The 23,877-nt window shown below is 47.8% G+C and overlaps 1 protein-coding gene across 1 annotated transcript; it reads left to right on the forward strand.

Annotated features, from left to right (window-relative positions):
* Nucleotides 1-209: 209 nt before the first annotated feature.
* Nucleotides 210-22,911, forward strand: LOC138110785 (transmembrane protein 151B-like). The gene is made up of 2 exons (XM_069015974.1): nt 210-366; nt 19,643-22,911. Exons 1-2 carry the CDS (start codon nt 277-279, stop codon nt 21,071-21,073), a joined length of 1,521 nt encoding a protein of 506 aa, XP_068872075.1. The 5' UTR covers nt 210-276; the 3' UTR covers nt 21,074-22,911.
* The last annotated feature ends 966 nt before the right edge of the window (nt 22,912-23,877 follow it).

Below are 23,877 nucleotides of genomic sequence, written 5' to 3' on the forward strand. Positions count from 1 at the left end.
AGTCGCCTGCCCACCTGGGGGGGCCGGGAGCGACAGGGGCACCCCCCTCCTCCGCCTCGTCTTTCTCTCCTCCCCTCCGCCGCCTCCTTCCCTCCCTCCCTGCCCGCCTGCCTGGGATGGTGGAGGGAGTCGGGAGCTCCCGGCAGGGCGGCCCTGGGCGCGGGGGGCGGCTCGCCCCAGCCCCGGCCACGGCGCGGGGCGCGGTCCGCGGGGGGCTCCGCCGACTCGGGGTCCTGCAGCCCCCGCCGCCGCCGCCACTGCCGGTGATGGCCAAGGATGTCCTCGGAGGGGGAAGCCGAGGCGGCTGCTGAGAGCGGGCCGGGCAGCACCCCCGCGCCGGCGGCCCCCGCCGCCGAGCGGGAGGAGGTGAGCGGCGGCGGGGGCGTCCGCCCCGGGCCGGGGGAGACTGGAGGGGCAAAGGCAGCCTCGGCGCGGGGAGGGGTGCAGGGCGGTGGGGTTGTGGGGAGCCACCGGCGGAGGTGCCCGGCTGGGGGTGTTTGCGACGCGGGGAGAACCGAGGAGCGCGGCTACAGCCCGCCCGGGTACCTGCAGCCACGGTGCGCTGCGCTGCTGCCCCGCCGCGCCCTGCAGTGCCGGGGCCGCCGGCGGGACCCCCGCGGCCGCCCCGAGCCCCCCGCGCCGGCGAGGCGGCCGCAGCCCGGCGGCCGCTGCTTGCGGGGTTTTACCGACGGGCCCCCGGCGCCCAGCCCTGCCCAGGCTGCCGGCATCAGGGCGGCGGCTGGGCCAGCGGCTCTGCACCGAAACGATCCAGCGGGGGTGAAAGGAGGCCTGCCCAGTGGAAGTTTGGCTAAATGAGCCCCTTGGGGTTTGGCCTAGGAGAGCCTGCCTCTTCCCTGGGACTTTTGAAATGGTCAAGGAGACTGCAGCTCTGCGTGTCACTGGTGGAGGTGGCCGGAGGGGCGCACGGAGCATGAGAAGGGGTTTGCAGTCTGGGGCTCTGTGGCTTTCAGGTGTTTGGGGGTAAAGGAGGAGGTCATGCCTCTCCTTTTCCTTGGGGCCTAGGCACTCCTGTTGCCTAATCTGCAACAGAAAACAGTGGAGAAAATACAGCGTAATACGTTTCTTCAGATCGTCTGTGAAATGCTTACTGTGGCCTTGCACATCATAGAGGGGGAAGAATGGATGTGTCTGAGTGTTGACACAGAATCCTGAGCCACAAGGTGTTGGCCAGACGGAACTGCAGGGCTGTTTGACAGTAGGTGACAATGTATGTGCACTATCCTGCACACTTGAGACAGCAAGCTGTCCTGCTTTAGAAATACCTGGGATTTTCTTCGATGCCTGATGTAGACTTTGCTTCCAACAGTTTTGACAGGTCTGCCATTTACGTCATGTAATCCATGTGCAGTTCATGGAAGCGAGTGAACTTTCTTCATAATACGGAGTTTAAAACAGATGTACTTGCTCCTAGGAATGCAGAGATCAGCCTTAAAAAAGGCAGAGAAAATTGAAAACAGAAGTTAAAGCAGCCCTGGAACATTGCTGTGTGCAGTTAGTCTGCTTAAAGCTTTTGTTAACAGGTCCCATGGCTCATCGACAGTCACATAATCCTGTAGTCAAAATCCAGTAGCCTCAACTAAGCCTAAGTGAAGCTGCAGGATACTTTGCCTAAAAGCAAATAGCAGTTTTTAAACTACCTATAATTGAAAATTGAATTTACAGCTCCGGTTGAAAAAACTGTCATCCATGGGTGAAAATTAGGGTTTTCTCCTGTTCGATTGCTTTTTAAGCACATGCGACACAATTTGCCATGAAGAGCTGTGACTGGATCCAGGATACAGCTGGTGTTCCAGCAGTAGAGCACACCAATGTAATTACAGCCCTGCAGATGATCGATAGATATTTAATGCTGGAAGGGATCTTTTGATTTATTTGGTCTAGGACCAGGAGCTACTGAAGGCTTCCCGATGTATTAAGTCCACCATAAAAACATCTAAGCCATTTGTAGACATGAAAGCACTTGATCTCTCTGCTAAGCACTATCTTTATCTTGCTTCATTCATCCTGTTCTCAGTTCTTCTTCTGTTCCAATACAAACATTTGCACATTTGAGTCTATATCTCAAATGCCTGTGATATCTTAACACTACAGTCCTACAATGTTGGTCTTTCCTCATGCCTTCCCCATCACCATGTAAATAGTCTTTCTGCACCTGGGCCTGCAATGGCATGTAAATGCCCTGTATTGGTATTAAACGGGCATTTCATGGGCTCCTCTGTTAAGCCTTGTCATTTATGGATTTCACTTAGATCAAGTGCATGGACCTAAATGGTAACAATGACTGAAAATTGCCTTTATTGGGTATTAAATCAATGTGAGATACAACCCTGAGCTAGTAACAGAGAATGTGTCTGAAGTCTTAAGTTTTTATTTTTGAAAGAAGGACAAGCGAAGGTGCAGCTGCGGAGCAGGAAGGAGAGCAGCAGTTCAGTTACGTGCCTCAGCCATTGCCCTCTTCTGCCAAGGACCACATAGGGTTCCTGCTGACTTTGCTGAATGTCAGAGCAAGCCCTCAGATTACCTGACGGTGTTCTGATTTGGGTTTTTTCCACTGAAACATTAATTTCTTGAGCTGAAATGTCCTGGAATAGATGTGCTTTTGTTGTTAGTGTAGGATTCTACCATTCCACCAACTCTTGTGAAGAGGAATCAAGATCTTTCAGAGGAGGGTATGCAAAGGATTCCTTTTTCCAAATGTTTCAGCGGTTATTGCTGAAGATTGGTTCTCTGGAGATACTTGCCTTTGCTTTCCTCTCTCAGATAGCAGAACCTGCTGCTCTGTACTGCCCTGGTTAAGCAGTAGGCTGGCTATTTTTATTGTTACTGTGACAGCCTATACTTGCACCGAAGAGTTGATAGTGACTTTTCTTAATTTCTGACAATTTATGACTCAATAGGGAAGTGGTCTTAAATATTTAAATCTTTAAAACTTAGTTGGAAATCGAGAGGGGTTTTTTTCAGGAAAACAAAGCTGCTCAGTACAAACCTCATTTTTTGTTTCCAAAGCCAAGTAATCACTGAAGAAAGCTGAAAGCAGCAGCTACTTGACATTTTGAAATATGTATTTGTCTTGTCTGTACTGGCAAAGTCAAACAGCAGTTGTCCATGCCTGTTTTTATCTTCTCTTCCATATTTAAGAACTTAAAATGGGTATGACGTAATGTAATCAGTTAAGCTATTTAAATAAAAGGGAAAACCTCATGGGTCAATGTTCGTGAAACCCACAGTCATTGGCTTTCTGATGGAAATTTTACAGAAAAGAGGAACCACTTAAAACTGCCTCATTTGCCTCATGTTACCACTGCGAAACGCAACAGGGGCGAATTTATAAAGTGGTACTTGTGGTCACAACAGTGCCAAAGGGGTGTTACATGTTAAGAAAACATACACAGTGCTTGTTTGCAGGCTACAGCTTTACAGGCTCTCGGGTCAAAAGATAGCTGGGACCTTTCCTCTTCAGTATGCCACTGTAGAGATACCCTCTGCTTAGGGCATTGACTCCATTTAGTTATCCAGCTTTTTTATCATTTTGCCCCAACATGTATTTTATTTGTCGAGGCTTATTTTATGGCATTGAAAACATCAGGCATAAAGCCCTTAATAACACTCCCTTTCTCACCTCAGTTAGCTTTAAATTGTCCCCATCTGTGGGCTGAGTTGTACCCAGGTGGATGAGAGGTTAAACAAAAGCTGCAGAGAGAGCATTGAGTATCAATCTCCAGAGAGGGGCTATTTCCTTGTAAACCTCTCCCTTGAAAAGCTGCACAAGGCACTCACATGACAGACACTGATGCCCAGAGAAGGGCAGGAAATGTGAGACATTATTCCAAGGGAAACTGCACTTTTCATTCTCCTTGGCTCTTCCAAACCTCATGCAAAAACCTGCTCAGCTAATCCCCTGAATGATAGGTGCTGGTTAGCCTGGTGGAAGGCTGTCACCATCCCAAGTATGATTGACCAGTTATCTTTTTAAGGCAAGGTGCATGATATTCCCCCTCTTGAACGAAGGTCAAATAGGACAGGCCCCTTTCTTCCCCTCCTGCCCTTGGTCTATTCAGCAGACATAAACCAAAGAGTGCTCCTTATTCCTTGTTCCAAATTATTTGTCTTGTAGAGACAAAGGAAAATGTCCATCAGGAGTGGCAGTATTTTTCACGATCCTGCAGTTTCAGGCAGTATTTGCATTGCAGATTCTGTCATAAGAAAATCCATGCTGAGCCATTGCATCTTTTTTCTGCTTTTGTTCTTTTTGTTGTCCCACTTTATCTTCTGATCACATGTCTCTTCTTGGTGCTCTGGAGTTGGCTGTCTTCTCTGCAGTTCACATGAGAAACTGTCAAGAGTTTTTTAAAAATAGATAGGAAATACCAAGTGAATGTATCTGAGCTCTGAAGGGCATCCTGGGCTCCAGCTGTGTGGGCCACTACAGACAACAGTCTTCTGCTCCTCACCACTGTGGCTGAGAATGAAGTGAATTGCTCCTTCAGGCTGACTTTTCCAATCCCTCCAGCAAGGGAGTTTTCTCAATGAAGCACTGAGCTGCAGCAACTGTCGAGCTTGTGGAGTTCTGCTACTGGAGGGTTACAAGGACAATTTAGGCAAATGGATGTTAAATGTGTAGATGTCACTTCAGGGGAAAGGGACAGAGTAGATGACTCGGTGGTAGGTCCCCTTCAGACTTGGTTTCTAATGCTGTTCTTTCAGGTGGACAGACAGTCACCTGATACTGGTGGAAAAGCAATGCATCTGCACACTTTTTGGAAGCCCCAAATACTCTCCTTGTTCTCCCTTTCTCACTTCAGAGACCCCAGAGGATGATGTCCCTCAAAGAGGGAAGTTTGGATACCAAGGATGCTTTGCAATCAGTGCAAGCCATTGCAAGAGTGAGGTAGGAGGTATCTTCTCCCTGGGAACAGTGCACTTTAATTCCTCTCATCTGTTTCTACACCTTGGAAAAAAATAGCTCAAATCATTGCCAGTGACCAGGGACTTTGTGGAAACAGAGAGTAAAATATCCCCAAGTAGTCCATAGTGAGTAGGGCTTGTTTCTTTGTGTGCCCTAACACACTGTCATGAGTTTACACCAAAAGTAGTGGCTGCTGAGCTATCATGAGCACTGTGAGGCCCTTCAGTTGTTAGTGACACTGTAGTGACATGGCAGATAAGGCTGTGTCTGAGTTTTCAGGAGTTCTACTTTTTGGATGAAGTATGGTTAAGTAGTTAATTAGTTTTTAAGTTCTAATAATGGAAAATATAGTTCATTTTCAGACTCCAATCATTCATTGTGCTCCTCTGAGCTTAAGACCTGCAAAGTTAAAAATAGCACATAGTGAAACTTTTTGAGGTCACAGTTGTTGTAACAGCTGTTAACTCTCCAAAACTAATGGGGCAACTTCATTTCATCAGCACTGCACAGGGGAGCCACCCATGAGTTATATGTTATAGTGAGGATGCTGCCACAGTGCAGCTGGCTGGGTCTCTGCCAAGAGCACCGGGCAGGGCAGGGGTTGAGGCTGCCTCTGACAGCCACCCCTGCCTGCTCCTCTCTGAGCTCTGGCTGCTCTGCCCACAGCACATCTCCCCTGCAGTAAAAGCAAGGAAGAAAAGTGTCCTGCCTGAAACAGGCAAGACAGATGACAAGTGGGAAGGATGGAATAGCCTGGCCGTGCATGGCACAGGAGGCTGGCAGCCTTCCCAGTGTGGAGTTAAGGTTGTGAAGCAGTGTCTGATGTAGCTGGCAGCCTCTCTCAAGGTGCTACACATGCCACTGGGAGAGGGGGCTCACACCCCCTGAAATGCTTGTAGTTTTGACCTCTGTGGTTTTACATCAGGTGAATAATGTAGAGAGAATCCCAACTTACACAGAGCACAGTTCCTATACAGCTGAGGTGTTGCACATCCCAGTTCAGCATTCAGCCAGCAGAGGCCTTGTTTAGGAAAGACTTGTAGTACTGGGCTCAGGGAAGATGGGCTGGAAACAGCCACCGGCTGGTGAGAGCAAGGCCTGGCAAGGTAGGAGCTGACAGCAAAAGGCAAAGAGCAGGTCACAAAGGGTCCCACTCCTGGCAAGGAAGCCAAGGGTAAGTAATTGAGGTGACTGGCAAATATGGAGTCTGAATAACGTGACTTTACCAGGGAAGAGAGTGGGATCAGTCAGAGACTTCTGCAGGTCATGGCTTTGGGAGAGAAGTGATTTGTGATAATGGGTTTATGGCTGGAGGCCTTCTTCATACCCATGTAATTGATTGCCCTTAGGAGCTGGCCTGAGAATTGTGGAGTACAACAGGCCCACAGGAACAAACCATGCCATCTCCCCCACCCTGCAATGGGCAGAGGGAGCACAGAGCGCCATGGAGGCAGGGGTGGTAGCATCTGCCAGTACAGTCTTGCCAGCATGTGAGTTCCTCTAAACACCAGAAATAAAGAGAACCACTCCCTTATGGCTTCCTGGAGATGAGATGGCCAGGCAAAAGTGCCAGTACCTGATGAAAGAGGAGTGTAGTGAGGGCATGTGCTGAAAGGGTGGGGATGACAGTCTGTCTTCAGGCCTGAGGTGTTCCATGGTTCTCTGCAGGGGACTGCCTGTCAGCAGGCCAGGGCAGGAGCTAAATCCTCTGCTTGCCACCACCTGGTACTCAGAGTGGCAGGGTGCAATGGCTCACATGCAGGTGACGTACCTTCCTGGAGTGTGCTGCTGCAATGCTCATGTGAAATCACTTTATAAGTGCTATTTTTTCAGCTTCAGGAGGTGTAAGAAAGTGTGCTGACAGCATGACATGGGTCAAAGTCAAGGCAAGAAATAAAAGCCAGGTGTCCTGGCTCTCAGGATCCCTTTTAACCATTAGGTTTTTAAATGAATTTTCAGTGAAGTTTTCACCTGCTGTGCTGTCACGTATTGCTGCAGAATGTGTCACAGAGAAGTGAGAGAGAGAAGTGATATTTATAATGAAAACTTGTTTCTCCCAGGGAAGCATTAGCTGCTGGGGTACTCCCTTACCTTAACCAGAGCACCATTATAAAAACCTGACAGCGCTGAGGTCACAGCTGTGTTCAGCAAGGTGCAGAGATGGCTAAGCAAACTCCCCAAATCTAGCAGAGCAGCTGAAGCTTGAGTAGTGCCTGGGTGTTATTGCGAGGGATGCTCAGCTCAGCAGCACGAGGGACCTGACATGGCCACAGCCTGAGCTGCAGCAGCCCAGCACCGTGGGGCTGGCACTGCCTCTGCTGAGGTGTGGTCGAAGGGCTCTGTCTGGGAAGTCACATATGGGAAGGCTGGAAGTTGACAGTTCAAATCACAGAGCCATGTTCTGCTAAATATAAGGATGGCATTGCAAATAAGGGAGAATAAAAATAAAACGCCATGGTTCTGGGCTAACCTTTGTTCACAGGTCCCTTTGAAAGACTTCCCCAGACTTCACTGGAGCTTGGATCTGTCCTGGATCGTATTTCTCCTAAGGACTTGAGAGTTCCCTCTATATCCTTCATTTAAATCTCAAGGTGTTCCTTTAGACCAAGCAAAGATTAAAAGGGATTCATAATTATGAACTGTTTTTCTCACCTGCAAAGTATCTAAATAGGCATTCAATGACTAGGCTGCAAACTAGAGAACTGGTGTGGAACTAACACTCCTCCAGTTTCCTCCTCACAAGGGTATCTTTCCTGGCTCTCTGCTTTTTCTGCCAGAGAAACTGGTCCATAGCTGTTGTCCAGCTTGGCTTTAGATCAATCCCTCACTTCCCCACATTGAGACTGAGGGAAGGTTGGGCAGGACACAAGACCTGTGGCAGTGGTGAGAACACTAAGACACAGGACATGCTCCTCAAGGATGAAGAGAGCACCAGTGACCCTAGGAACCTGGGAGTGGGAAGGAACAAGCTTCCATATAGCACTGGACTGTGGCACTAAGATCCTGGGCTGCAGGCTGATGGTGTGCACAGCACAGGAGAACACACACCTGCCTGAGCACAGCCAGCCCCCTCTCCCTGTTTGCTCCTCTCTCACCCCTGGGGAGCTGCATCTCCTGGGTAAAGGTGGGAGCAAAGCGAACATTACAGGATTCCTGTTGAACCCAGCTGAGACTTGGACAAGCATAGGCTCGCTGATAGCTACTCTCCCCTTCTCCTGTCCCTGCTGTCCCCATCCCTCAAGGGCTGAAGCAGTGGGAGCTGGTCCCGCTATCCCTCCCGTTTTTCCTTGACTGCTGTCAATTTTCCCTTTATCTCAGCAAAGCCACTGGTAATACCAGTGCACCAATCAGCAAGCTGCACCTGGCTGATCCCGGGGGCTGTGGTACTTTTGTGTTGCCAGCAGCATGCCAAGGGTGCAGGGAGCTGGGTCTGGCTTTCACAGGATGGAGCACACAGCTGAGGATCACCCCACTCTGCAGCCACAGGACAAATAGATGGATGGATGCTGCCATCAGCCGTTTTTTAGGATGTCCCTGCAGTGTGGGAGCAGGGGCAAGGGCACTTGCCTGGACACCTCTGTGCAGCGCGGCTGGCTGTGGTGGGGCATGAGGCAGGCTGCAAAAAACCAAGTGGCACAGCTACCTATGGCTCATGTCATTCACTTGGCCTTACTAATACAACAGTGTCTGGGAACCACATCCCAGGAGCTTTCCTGTGGTTATGTGATGCTTTTATCAGTTAACTGATAAGTGTTGAGGTAAGCCTTATACCTGTAAAATTTACCCTGTGTCTACTAGAAACCACCAATATTCAAGGCAGGGGAGTAGGCAATATGAGCTAAGTATGATGGGTGCTTAAAATGTAGAAAAAAGAACTGTTCTTGGAGTTACTGTCTTGCTCTGAGGCAGCTTGAACCCCAGCTTTCCTTTCCTGATGGACTCATACCCAGTGTTGGCATTACTGGGAAAAATCTTCTGCCTCCAAATAGGCTCTTCTTATTGGTACAGAGTCGAAAGCCAGTGGCAGCAACATCAGCAGTTCGTGTGGGAAAGCAGTAATTTTGTTAGTGCAGCATTTTGGTGATCTTGTAAAAAGCTGCCACAAAAATAGCCTTAATTTCTATTTTGTAAATGGTGACCGTTTTGTTGCTAGGATTCCTTGGCACTGAAGATGGAACTGCACAGTTTTCCTTGGAGCAGGGTGTGGAAGCATCACTTATGGATGTGTTTAGGGCCAAATTCTTCACAACAATCACATATGCACCCTTGTATTGTCACGAGTGGCTTTCCCATCCTGCTGCAATGAGCGGCATATGTGTTGGCAGGGATCCAAATGTCTTTTATTTCTGGGATTTCCTTTAATTCTACTTGAAGAACTCAGAAGTATCCTGCAGGACCTAATCCTGAATCTGACATTTTAGAGTACTGTATCTCCTTCTGTCTTGACCTCTGCTTTCCTTCTGTTCAGCTGCTGACTTGAATTCATGAGGATGATTGGTGTGAAATAACAGACTGTCTTTGTATGGTATTTCAGGTGTGTCCTAGGATCTGAAATTCAGGTGGATCAGCAAGATTTGTGTCTTTTCATAGTTCTGACTTGTCCTGCAATAGGTTCTGCTGCAGAAAGGATTTAATGCCACCATTTTGTGCACCTGCCTACCCTGAGGTGTTCCCCCTGGCAGCTCCGCTGATGGAAGAAGGAGATTATGTCTCCGCCGGGATTTAAACAATGAGAAACCGGGCGATCCCTGCTCACCACAGGAGGGCAGTTGCCAAAGCGAACGCCTGAGCCAGTGACGCTACAAACACGTGGAGTGCTTGATGCAGGTTCTTATTTTCAAACCCAGTAACAGCATTTCTGCTATGCATTGACATCATGGCCCCCGCCTGCAGGAAGTTTTTATTCTTAGAGGAGTTTCATGGCAGATGAGCAAATAGATGTGCAGCAACCAATCTGCTATGTGCTCAGGGACTGGAGGGAGATTATCTTTGATGCAAAATGGCTTTTTTTTGGTTGCCTTCTATCCCTTGTATTTCCCTTTCCTTGCTACTGGCTCAGCAGGAGCTAGGGGTAATGGGCTTCTTGCCGTTCAAGATGGATGGCAGGAGGCATTTTGTTTCAGGCTCCCCAGGAGGGGATTGATGAGATGACTGTTGTAATATCTTCCTTTCTCCTTACCAGGCCTTATTACTGATACCCCATGCAGTGCCCAGATTGGGTCAGATGGTGGAGGAGCACTTCTGCCCATCATTACACCAACGTCTGGGTTAGCACAGCCCATCAGGCTCCTTCCTCACTGTACTAATGAGCATCTGACCTAGGAGTTCATTTAGCCCTGGAAAGCAGTGAGAGGTGGCACTTCTCCTGCAATTGTCATTTCCCTGGTCACCCCAGACTTCTTAGGCTGGTCTTTCAGCAGGATCACCTAAGGAGCTGGAAGATGATAGCTGCACCCACATCTGTTGTGACTGCTTGGGGACAGTGGATTGAAATCTCCTTGTTCTTGTATCACTCCTGTCCACTGCAGAAGTGGTGAAGCCTTTTTCAGCACCAGAGGCTGGTGTCAGGGCTCTCCTCAGTTCTGATTAACAGCACAGCCTAGGGCTTGTCTAGCAAGGACTCAGTGGTCCTCTCTGTGTTGTCCTGCCATCAAGAGGTGGAACATTTTCCCCTGTCTTGACCAAGATTTCAGAATCTGTCATAGTTAGAGAAAAAGCTCTGCTTTCATCCAGACTCTGGTCACCACTTGCCAAAGTGTTTGACTTGTGGTTATTGATTACTCTTTCCCTCTCAAGTATCATATTGGGATATATTAATCACAAGCATAAATCTATAGAGGCAAATTCAGTTATGACTGGTGTTTATTTATCCACCGTTTTTTCTTCTTTCTTATCTGATTTCATCTCTTTTTTTGCAGTCCTCTGTCATTGTTTCCCCCACTCCTTTTTCCCCATGGACAGGAAGATTATTCTTGCTGAATAAGAGGGGGAAAAAAAATACAAGATTAACTCCTTGTTTACTTGAGTAATCCCAAGATGTGGGGTCGTTTTGTTGTTGAAGACAGTAAAGTCACCCTGTAGCCCCAAAGTCAGGTTTGGCAGAGAGCAGGAGTGTGCTGTGATGCCACATCCTGCTGAGACACAGCTGCAGCATTGACCCTGCAGCATGCTATCACCTCCGTGGGAATCTCTGGTCTGATTTATCACAGCCCTATCCTACCCCCCAGGCTGTGGGGAGGAGAGAGGTCTGTTTTTTTAGAGAAGTTCCCAGCAGCGAGAAAGCAGCCATTCAGGAGTATCTGCTTTCCAGGTCATGGATGGGCCGGGATAACTGGTGGCTCATAGGATGCTTTGGTGCTGTCAGGCTCAATGCTGCCTCCATTCTTCTTCACCCAGGTCGTTTCTCTGGGCCCTCCTGCCCCTGCCCAGGCTGACTGGTCTCTGTCCTCACCTGCCAGCACCCTCCCCCTGTCTCAGTGGCACTGGCATTTGGAGCGTGTCTTGGCTATCCTTTTCCCTCTTTCACTTCTTCCCACCTTCCATATTTCCCCCTCATTTCTCTAATTCCATTCAGGCCACGTCTTTGCTACACTCTGTTTTCTCTCATTCTTTCATTTTAGACATGATAGTATTTTCCTTCAGCAGATTTGCAGCTCTTGAGGTCAGCCACCAAGGACAAACACATGTGGGATTTAAAAGGACAGGAAATGCTTTTGACATGATTTCCCCAAAGGAGAATTTTAATGGTTTTGAAATTGGGGAACACAGGTACCTGTCCAGGCACAGACAGTCAAGCTTGGACCCCAAACTGTCCACAAAACAAACAGAATAAATTCATGCTGCAGCAGCATATTTTCTGCTTATACAGCTCATGCTGGAGTTTTCAAGGAGACTGAAGAATAAAATCTAGCAGAAGATGAAAAAGTCATTTTGTCAATAGACGCATATGGAGAAATAGCGAGGATAAGGCAAAATTATAGATCAAATGTTTAAAGAACGTGACTCTAGACTAATTTGGTGTATTTCCTCTAGGCATCACAGGCTATTTCTCCCCCTTCTATTGGTGTCAGTTTGGCAACTTTCAGTTCAAATTTACTGTGCCAGTCAAAATTGGTAGGGGACAAAACAATTTTTTCAGTGTCACCATGACCATTTGCATGCCATGAGCACTACTGAGGCAGCTAGGAAGAGAGATGCTCCAAGCCCACACTGCTACACAGCTACTTCTGGAGTAAAATACAGCTTCTGATGAAGGTCATACAGTAGCAGCAAGCTAGGTGATAATGTGCTCTACTGAAGCTTTGGGAGGGTTTCTTTTAGTATGGTATGCAGGACTGCTCATGGAATTATTCCTGGCAGTGAGCACTGGAAATATGAGGAGCACCTCAGTGTCCACGTAATGCTTACAGCCTTGTTTATGTGATTGACACTTAGCTTTTTGAAAACAGTTGTCTTGTACAAGTTAATGGGGTATTTAGCCATTAGACTGGCAGAGTTCTGCAGGAATAATTACCACATTTGACACTGTTCACTGGAATTAGGCAAAACATCACTGCTGGTAACATTTACAGTTGGCACAAACATTTGCAGGCAGGTCTGTAATGGTGAGATGAGCACAATTCTCCTTAGGGATCTCCTTCTTTTGATAATTTAGTTACTCAGGCCAAAGCCAAATCTGAAGTTACACATTTCAGGGTGGAGAGGGCAGCCAACTTTTCCGCTGTCCTCAGAAACAGTGATTCAAAAAATACCTGGGAGCCAAGGGAGTGAGAGGTTGAACATGAACTCCTGGGTTGTTGCTGGGCAGAAATCTGCAAATGCAACCCTTGATGACAGTAAATAAAGGGGAATGAGTGGGAGTGGAAGGTGATTTTATGTTTTGGTATGATGCCAGTGAACTAAGTGCTGAAGTCCTGTATTTATTTGCAAGGTGCAGACTTAAGAAGAATCTCAAGGTGCTGAAGAGAGAACAGAGCACCAGAAAGAGCTAGAGCAGTGAAGTGAAGGACTTGAAGACCTTGGCTTCTTTAAATTTTCTAAAAGAAGGCTAAAAGATGTCATAATTAGAATGGAGAAGTATCTTCAGAGTGAGAAGGCAGTCATATGAAAGGAGTCTTTCATCACTTGGAGAGTGGGCATCCTCGCTGCCATGAATGGGGCTGAAGTGAGGCAAAATTAACAAAGGCAATAGAAGTTCATCACCAGAACAAATTTCAAAGGGAATTGCAGGTTCTTCATTTCTTTTAGGTTATCAGTTAAAACAGAGTGTCTTTATGGAAGATGAGCTTTTACCAGTGTTCTCTAGCATCAGGTGTGCTCTTGGCAGAGCGCCAAGGCACCCTGCCATTACCCCTTTGCTTTATTTTATGTGTCTCTTATTGTCTTTATATTAAACCCTTTAAATTCTCACAGGAGAGTGAACCTCGTTTTTCACACCAGCCACTAGTTTTTGGGCTGTCCATAGGATGGTAGAGTGCAATTGCATTGCCTGTGAGATACAGGAGCTATGAGAAGGAGTGTCTCCCAGTCTTAAGGTCGAAATGTAAATTGGGTTGTAATATAAGCTGAACCTTCCAGACCCAGCATAACCATGCAAAGTTGGTAGGAGAAATTTCTGTGACTACCTGTAAGGGCTGAAGAACTGTCTGGTTGTTTATTCTCTAGTAAGAACCCCTGAACTAGTGGATGGCTAGTGGGGTGAGTCCTGCTATCAGGCACGCTTGTATCCAGAGGCCAGCAAAAGCAGCCAGCCAACACTGGCAAAACAGAGGCACCAGAGGTTAGGCATTCAAAAACCTGGGCTGGTAGAATCAGTCTGGATGGGCTTCTCTGAGTGTGGCCCTTCCTCCTCCTGCAATGTGGGGTGCTCCTTTAGAAGAACAGGGATAGCCAGACCACCTTAACTTGTGCTTTGAGGAATTAATTTATTCTATGTATCCATCAAGAGAAAGGGGACCTAGAGTCACAAGCACAATTTGCTTATCCAGAAATGCGTTGTTCTCATTCTTTAGCATCAGTGTTACATTTTGAATATGCCTTTTAACAAAAAAACAGAGTTTGAGGCAAAGTAATTTTTTTTCATTCTTGGCTACCCCCAGTGCAGTCACTTTCAGGCTCACTTAGCCTAGTTACCACCTACAACTTACCTACTAGTGTCTTAAATCTGGTCACGTGTGAGGAGTCAGGGCATGGGTCAGAGAGCCAAAACCCTGGCCACCAGGCCTTTGCTCCTGCCACTAGAGCACGCTCAGCTCCAGATGTTAAGCAGGGGATGTGCCAGGCTGTGTGTGCCCCCTCGACTCTCTCTACCCCTTCACACTAGGCAAGATCAACAGCCCAAATCTGCACGTTCCTACAACACGGAGCACGGTTAGGTGGTTTTAATTATGGTTGCTGCAGCCAGAACCTGACCTGGCTGCTGTCGAGCCAGGAGGAGTTGGGTGGGTATGCCTGTGCAAAGGAGGCTCCACCTCAGCCCTTGTAAACGTGCTTTTGATCTTGGGCATCTGCCATCAGAGGGTGCTTTTGAAGGCAATTGCCTTTTCAGCCACTGCCTGGATGTTTTATCATTTGCAAGCTAAGTTTCATAAAGGAGAAATAATCAAAATGTTGCCAGCCTGGAAACTCCTGTCTGCTACAGGTGTCAGTTGAAATTCCAGTTCTCCATCAGCAGCTGGGACTTTCCAGACTATTTTCCAGCAACTGTGGCCACAAATTAAATAGCATCTATCATTTTAGTGTCTCAGAATGCTCCACACCACCAGTCAGCAAACAGACCATATGGAGCTGACTGAGTGGTACACAGGTCCTTTGCTCTGTCTGAGCTTTCTGGAAATGATGGGTCAAAAAAATCAAACACAGAGCAGCACTGTGGGGCTGACTGACTGCCTGGGGCCAGGGACAGCTCAGGGCAGGCTATCCCTAAACCTTGTCACTCTCCACAAGGTTCACAGCACAGACACCCACAACCCTCCCTACACATACCACCTCTCATGGCATTTTGCTCATTCATGCTAAGATCTACCAAAGAATTTGGAAAATATTTTTTGTTACTGTTTTTAAGTGTGAATTTTGGCATGTGATTATGAATAGTTTTGATAAGAGTTTCCAATCCAGTCAGGTGCAATGAGAAGGGAGGCCTCTGAAAGCAGTTCAGCAGCATGCCAGAGATTAGCAAGATGTTATTTACAGCGTGTGTATTTAACACAAATTGAAATTCATAAACAGTGATACTGACAGCTCAGCTGTGCTGCTTCGTGGCATTCCATCCAAAACAGGAGATCTTTACGATTTGTGCTGTCATCAGAGCAGGTTGGGACCTTTTAGGTGAAACATTTGATCTAACAAATCCATTCCTCTTCACAATACATGGCTGTAGAATCACAGAACAGTTTGTGTTAGAAGGGACCTTCAAAGATCCCTTTGTTCCAGCCCCCTGCCATGGACAGGGACATGTTTCACTAGACCAGGTTGCTCAGAGCCCATCCAACCTGACCTTGAACACTTCCAGTGATGGGTCATCCACAACTTCTGTGGGCAGCCTGTGCCTCATTTAATCTGTCAGGACATTTCTCAGGTCAACGCTGGAAGCAAAGCCCAAAGCAAAGCCCCCCACAAGCAGGAGAGGGAGGACAGCTCTCTTGGTTTGGGTTAGAGAACCAAGCCCTTTAGTCCTAGCTGGCAGACAAAGTATCTGGCAACTGAGCCTCCATCTATTCTAGTCTCTGTTTGTCTCTGGCTTTCTGTCAGGCTCTCTGTCTTTGCTTTCTTCAATTATGTTTCTCTATGAAGATTTTCCAGGGGTTATGCTTCTATTCCACATCAAAACAACACAAAGGATGCAACTCCTGTTCACTAGCTAGCCCAAGTTATCATGGAAATTATTAATTTCCTTAAGCATTTATTGTACTCATCCAGAAATACAAGCTTGCCCTGTTTCAATCTAAAACACTATGCATGGAAAGGAGAAAATTCCACACAGTACCACAAGCATCATTCTTGTAAGAAGGTGGTATGGTAATTAATAAAGTCTGGGAGCACTGGTTTAAGATGTTAATGCATTTGTTGTGCAGAGAGAGATGAAAAGATATATTTCCTTATTAGATTTTTTTAAATGTCTGATACCTTTATTGTAGTTATGTTGTATTTCATGTATTTCCTACAGTGTTTCTAATAGTATAATTCTGTTAGATAATTATTTCACCAAAGGGAAGGAGAAATAGGGGGTTACAGGCCAGATAAACATGGTCAGAACTTGAAATAGGCAGGACAGCTGTGGGGGTAGACCCTGGATGAGAGATGCTTTTATAACTGAAAACCTGCAGAGACAGGGATTTGCTTAGGAACAACGGCAGGAATGACACAGTGAGTCAGAAAAGCCAGGTGAAAAAACTTGTGTATTTTACCAAAGGCTTTTGAACATGAAGGCCCTGCTGACCTGGACTGGTAGGTGTGTGAATCAGATGTGGCAGTGGGCTCCATGGCTGCATATCTTCACTAATGCAAAGAGGAGAGAAGCTGCCTTTTTTGCAGGCTGCAGTGACAATAGTGGAGAAAATCTGTCTTGGGCTGATCTAGCCCTTTCAGTGCAGTGGATTGAAGACCATTTTTTAAGTGCCTCCAGAGGATGCATACAGAAATGTCATCTTGGACCTGCAACCTCTACTGCCAGCCCAGCTGGGTGCTGCTCTAGGACTGGTGGAACCAGAGCTATCTCATCCCCCAAAGGGGAGATGGCATTTCACAGAGCTAAGCACATTAGGAGGCATTTGCCCACTCTGATATGGCCTCTGATAGCCAGCCACCCTAACCAGCAGGGCTGGTTGAACCACCCCTTGGGCAGAAGCCAGCCTGTGGGTTGTAGGTTGGACCACAGAGAGGTTGTTAGTCAAGACAAGTGAGATAAAGGGAAGGTGGGATTGCAGTGCCTTTGGCAAAAAGTGTCCTAACTGGCATGGGACAGCCTTGTTGCCTGGCTGTGCCCAGGGCCAGGCTGACAGCACTTCCAACAAGTCCTAGAAAAAAATGGGGTTCCTGGAGCTGCATGCATGACTTAAGCACTCACCTTGCATTAAAACTGACTGCTGGGCATTTTTGGTGGGTCCACTGGCACTCTCCGTTGTGTGAACCATAAGCGATTTTAAATGAGAGGTACCTGTGGAAGCTTGAATGTGAACACAAATTCATGCATTAGGATATCTTCCTGCTGGTCCTTCTGCACAGTCTCAGGACCTGGAGTAGAGAGATGTTAGTGTTTAGAGTTTTCTTCACCTCAGAAAACCTTCAGAGAAAAAAAAAATAAAAGGATAGGGCTTTGCATTTCTTCATTACAATTTATATTTTTGCATTACTATAGAAGTTAAAAACTAGTTTCATGTCAAGAAGAGACAAAGAATAAAAGTCAGTAATTTCCAGTGGATTTCCCATGAGTCTGGAGAGCCTGGGGCTCTGACCTGGGGTCCAGTGTACCTGGGGCAGAAGCCTACATTGGGGCAGTAACCACACTGAGACTGAGCAGTGGGCATTGGACAAGAGTTTCAAATGAAACTCTCCACGACTGCACATAGGGGATTCACTCCCAAAACTTCTCTAGTTATTTTTAGCTGATTTAGGGACTGCCTGGAGCCGCCTTGTGGCTTTCCTCTTAAGTTTCCTGCAAAAGGCTAAGAAAAACAGCCTTATTCTTAACAATACTGAGATTTTTTCACTGCCCTATCTACAGAAGTTATGTACCCTGTACTTTATAACCCACTTAGCTTCTCTACATCTGTTTTAGCAGATGTAAAGAGAATACAGAAGCCAGAATACAGCCCGGAATAATTATACTTTATTCTGACACGTGCACATGCCGAAGTTTTGGGATAAGAATATAAATTCTTTACAGATTCCTTCTGGATGCATCAGGAAGAATCAGGGGCCAGGTTCTGCCCTACATCCCTGCAATTGTATACTGGTGTAGCTTCCTAAAATCAATAAAATTACTCTGCACTTACACAGTGTAAGATTAAAAGCTATGAAATCAAAACCAAACCCCATGAAATCTAGTTTTGCAGTGTTCACAGCAAGTTGTAAAACCCTCTATGGTTACTTAGAAGTGGATTTCTGTCTCAAAAAAAAAGCAAAGTAGTATTAAATCTGACCCTACAGCCCTGCAAAGTTAGATGCCAGTGCTTCCATCTCACTGAGGAGACAGCAAACTCCTCTTTCCAGTGGTGCCACGCTGTTATTTCCTGAGTTATAAGATGCTGCTCCTTAAATTCCTTGCTGGTTCAAGATCACTTACTGAATCCTAACTGCTGTAGGTCCAAGATAAGCTTTACTGGGGGAGAAATTTATCTGTGGAGAAAGAAAGAGAAGACATTTCCTGAACCTAGCATCTGTTGGCATCTATGGAGCAGTTTGATGCATTAGAGGTGGCCCCTTGGGAGAAGGAGTAACAGTGTGCTTCTATTTTTACATGAAATCAGGCTCGGCAGAGAGCATGATGATGCATGAGTATCAGTGTGTATCTGCTTTCTCACTGTCATTTCCTCAGTTAGGAGAGAGGCAGAGGATGGCAGTAGCAGAAGGGATGCAAACAGCTCTCCTCATTACCTGCTAGGGCACTGGGGGTCTCTCTTCATGCACTCTCTACAGACAGACAGCTGCCAGCCAGTGGTGTAACTCCTGCTGCTGCTGCTCTTTGCAGGGACTCAACCCTATTTCCACTAGCTGCTTGGTTCCATTTGGCATTTTTCTTTATAGCTGAACATCTCATGACAATGCAGCTGATTCACTGCACCGGGGCTGGGGTAAGGACTGCAATCATGCCCTCTCAGGGGACCAAGTGGGAGTGCAGGAGTGTGAACCCAGCTCTGCTCCCAACCCGACTTTTGGGACTTGAAAGAGAGGAGTATGCTGTTTTAAATATTCACGCATACACCCTTAGCTTCAACGCTGAAGCTTTCAAGTATTTTAGGTCAGAGCTAGTCTAACCAGCCTGAAGCAATGCTGCATCGTGCTGTAATCTTGACAATTTTTTCAACTAAATGTGCTTGAATCTAGTCATTTTCCCGATGGCTCATCTCCAAGAAAATTGTGTCGATCATTTGGTAGGTTTCAGGGTTGGATGTGAGTCAGCTCTGAGTCAGGCAGCAGCTTTAGCTGGGTGAAGTGCTGGTCCTCCTATGCTGGCACAACCTGTGGAGCCGCAGCTCTGCGACAGACACTGCTCCCGAGCCTCCCCAGCAGGAGCCTGTGGGAACTTAAGCACGGGGCACTCTCAAAGCAAAGGGGCAATTCCACAGCCCCACACTTTTGGCTGTTCACCTGATGTGAAGAGCTCTCGACCTCTGAAAATGGCAGGGTGTGTAAATGGTGCTGCTGCAGGCAGGGAGAAGGAGATGTGGCCCTGTCTTGCCCCTGCAGAGGTGTCCATCTGACCGGGGTGCAGGCACAGTGAGTCACTGCTGCATGAACAACTTCCCTCCCCAGAGCCAGAAGGAAGCAAGGAAAGAGCTTTGTCCAGAGCCTTCTGTCGCTGGCAGGGTGTTTCTGTTTATATTGACATTTATATTAAGTAGGGAGGTGTCCCAGTCCTCAGGCAGTCGAGAGAAAAGCCAGACACAGTCGTGAAGGCAGCAACCACTGTGTGTGTTGTGCAAAGCAGCGTGACTGATGGGTTCCTCGCTCTCTCTCTTTGTCTTTCTCTCCCCTTGCACGGCGGTGTGATTGAAGCAACGCCCCGTGAAACAGTCCCTGAGTGCTTGCATGTGCCGAGAGTCCCACTGGAAATGCCTCCTCCTCTCCATCCTCATGTATGGCTGCCTGGGTGCAGTGGCCTGGTGTCAGCTGGCCAGAGTCACCAAGCTCAGCTTCGATAGCTCCTTCAAGGGCAAGTCTATGATCTACCATGACAGCCCGTGCTCGGACGGCTATGTTTACATCCCACTGGCCTTCCTCTCCATGCTGTATGTGGTGTACCTGGTGGAGTGCTGGCACTGCCACGTCAAGAGGGAGCTGCAGTACAAGGCAGATGTGGACAGTGTGTACGAGTGCATCAACCGCATGCAGCAAGCCACTCCATGCATCTGGTGGAAGGCCATCAGCTACCACTTCGTACGGCGGACCCGGCAGGTGACCCGCTACCGCAACGGTGATGCCTACACCACCACACAGGTCTACCATGAGAGGGTCAACACACACGTGGCTGAAGCCGAGTTTGACTACTCTCACTGTGGATACAAGGACATCTCCAAGGAGCTCCTGGGCTTGGAGAGCTATACAGCCACCAAGCTGAGGTTCACCAAGTGCTTCAGCTTTGCCAACATTGAGTCCGAGAACTCTTACCTGACTCAGAGAGCTCACTTCTTCACGGAGATCGAGGGGCTAGATGACTACATGGAGGTGAGGGAAGGCATGCAGCTCAAAAATGTGGATTTTAAAGAGCTTATGATGGCCTACGGAGACCCAGATCACCTCCCATGGTACGTGTCCCATTATGCTTTCTGGGTGGCAGCTATCCTGATGATCTCGTGGCCGCTCAGGGTACTCATAGAGTATCGGACTGCTTACGTCCATTACCACGTGGAGAAGCTGCTGGGCTTGGAGTACACGGCACCCACGACGGCAGAGGAGCCCTTGTACCGGTACCGCATGCCCCGGGACACCACGCAGGACAGCACCGAGCTGGAGTGGCACATCTGCACCAACCGGCAGCTGATTCCCAGCTACTCGGAGGCCATGCTCATGGACCTGGCCAACTCCCCGGCCTACAACAGCTACACGGTGTGTCGGTACGGCGAAACGGCCCACGGCTGTGAACGCTGCAACCGTGCCTCCAGCACCTCCTCCATCTTCTCACGCCACGCTTTCCACAGCTGCAGTGGCAACTCCCGCCTCTCCCTCAACACCAGCCGCTTCTCCCTCTGCCGCATCCATGGCTCCCACAGGACAGGCCTCTGGAGGAGCCGCAGCAGCAGCATTGCAGACCGGGGCTGCCAGGATGAGCAGTGCTGCTCCTACTCCAGCCAGCTGGCTGTCAACGAGAACCCCCCAACCTACCACGATGCCCGATTCTTCCCTGTCCTGATCGTGCACAGGCCAGAGGGGCAGGACAGGCGGCATTTCTACGTCAGGCGTTCCTCCTGTCTAGAAACCTCTCTGTGACAGGCCTCCATGGTTACTTGGCTCCTCTGCTCTGGGACAGGGATTGCAGAGGTGACACCAGTGGAGAGCCTGCAAGCATCAGTCTCTACAGCAGGTCAGCAGGACAAGTTTCAGCTCTTCCCCCTGCCATTGCAAGAGGACATAGAGACTCTGACCGACACCTAACCTCATTTCCAAGATTCTCTCCCCCTCCACCTGGTCTCCCAAGTCTTTCATTCCCCATTCCTCTCATTCTTTCACTCTTCACCCTTCCTCTGCTCCTTGATTCCCCGCCTCTCCTCCCATCCCACTCTCATGCTTTTTTTTACATTTCAGCCACAGCATTTGACTGTTGTGGCTGCTGGAGGATTTTAAATGCTTGTGCTTTGCCAGTACATTTGCCCTCCTAGATGCTTTGCAAGGTAAGAAGCCCGGATAGAGCAAGGCAGAAGGCACACAGCCAGCCAGAGTCAAGTCAGAAAGAGAATTCAGATCTGCAGGCACTGAGTCACCTCCTGCAAACCCCAAACAAGGTGCTTTTTTTTATGTTTTCACCAGCCTTTTTTTCCTCTTCTTCTGTCATTCCTTCTCTCCTTTGTTCATGTTCTTCTCTCATTTTACCCTCATCTTCCCTTTTTTTCAGTTCTCTCACTTCTGCTTTCCAGTTTTTCTGGGGTTTTGCCAGTGAGGAGGATATCTTTCAGGGTGTAATTATCTTCCATTGGGCAAAAGTAAGGTATTCACAGCACAAATGTCACTGACTGCTCACACAGCCACAAATGAGGCCCCTGAGAAATGCTGAGGACTTTCTTTCAGGAGCAGTGACATACACTGATGCAGCAAAATGCCCTTTCTCACCTTGCCCTGCCTGGTCTGCAGCAGAGACACTGCTGCATTTCCAGCTGTAGTTAACCTTGTCCAGCTCCACCCTAATAGGAATCGTTGAGAGCCATAATGTATATTAGTGCCCTGTTAATGCCACTATTTTTAGGAGAGTAGGCCTGGTTTGTGGTTGTTTCATTCCTTCAACTTGAGCACAGCAGCGCAGGCTTGACAAGGGGAGAGGGGCTGGAGAGGGAAAGGTAAATATGGTATTAACCCGCCCACAGAGAGTCTGGAGCTGTTAGGAAGCTCTTCCACCCACAGTGTCTATTACAGCAGTTGTGGGACTGCTCTACATTATTTCAGCTTTCTTCGTGCCCTGGGGAGGGCTTTTGGTCTGTAGCCCACTCCACCTTCCCAGGCGAGATGTGGTGCCACCCCAGCCCCAGGCAGGGAGCACAGCTGGGAGCCAGCCCCACTGGCCACTCCTGCTGGGGCTCCAGGCTCTCCCTGCAAGGCTTCCCCTGGAGCAGGTGTAGCACTTTCCAGGATCAGTCCCAGCCTCTCCAAATCCAGAAGGTGTCTGGTCCTGATAGAGCATGCCACTGTACTCTGGGCTGGGGGCTCTGCCCTGCTGGCCTGGCCCCCTCTGAGGTCCAGGGGCTGGTCGAAGGAGCTTGTGGCCACACTGAGGACCCACCAGGGACCTTGCACGTGCCAAACCTCTGTCCCACGAGGGATGGTTGTATGCTGAGCAAGCTCCATACCATTTTGTCACATGGCTGGTGGAGATTATTGTCCACTCTGACTCACAGGAGAATGCAATACGATCGATCGCAATACATACAGTCACTTTCAAAAACAAAGTGTTGTCTCGCCCTACCTTACAAGCAGGTAAGAAACCGAGCCCCCAGAGGGGCTGGCAACAAGTGCTTCCTCCCAAGTCCATTTTGTGTGTATCAACATGTAATATGAAATTTGTAAAGTCATATTAATATGTGTAGATTATATGTAACTCTGCATACTTATATGGTGATTTCTTATGGCATTGACTGTTGCCCCATGTTAAATACAATTTGGTTTTGTTTGATGAGTCTGTTCTGATGTGCTGTGTTTATTCCAACACCAGAAATGGAAACATTGGCAATACCTGGCTAACCTGCTGCAAATGATGGCACCATCAGAAAGGTTTTTAAAATTCTTATGAGTTGATCTTTTTTTAATGTAAATACTTCATGTGTGATTTATGTGACATTTTCATTCTGACAGCTTGGCATTTATCATAAAAGACAGATAACACATATGATGTGTTAGTTTATCACCTATAAAAAAAATAACCATCCCAGACATGTGGAGGAACAATGTTTGGGCTTGGGGTAATGATTATGATTGGGCTGGGGCCAAACTGGATAACCTTGAAACTTACAGAAAAATCCAAATTTAGATCCACCATACAGTGACCCAATCCTAGTCTCCCATTTACACTGTGCTACCTGCAACACCCAGGCAGAGCTGGGAGAGTTTGGGAACTAGGAAAGGATCAGGCCTGAAAGCTGACTCATACCTGATATCCTTGTATTCTAAAGACAAAGTAAATGCAAGTCTTTAATAGCGTTCCCTGTCCTTCTCTTTATTCTCACAGAAAGTTAAAACCAACACATATGAAAGATGTAGGAGATGGAGGAGGCTGAAACAGAGAGGCTGGAATATTTCAACACAGTTGCTTACTGAAGAAGGTGGCAAAGAGGATGACAAGAAGGGAGAAGGGAAGACATGGTAGAATAATATAAATTAAAAGGGAACAGAGTTCAGCTGTAGCTAAGATAATTACCAAATGAGCAGTGTAACTCAGTTATGGTAAGCTTAGCCCAGACACAGGCAGGATGAGTTTCAGCCTTCTTGTGAGCTGCTGTTGCTGCTGTAGCCACATGTTACTTTAAGTATCGTACCCAAGGTCTCGGGATGACCAGTTTTGTCCCACATGTATGCCAAGATGGAGAGTT

Source organism: Aphelocoma coerulescens, chromosome 5 (genome assembly GCF_041296385.1).
Source record: "Aphelocoma coerulescens isolate FSJ_1873_10779 chromosome 5, UR_Acoe_1.0, whole genome shotgun sequence".
Lineage (NCBI taxonomy): Eukaryota > Metazoa > Chordata > Aves > Passeriformes > Corvidae > Aphelocoma > Aphelocoma coerulescens.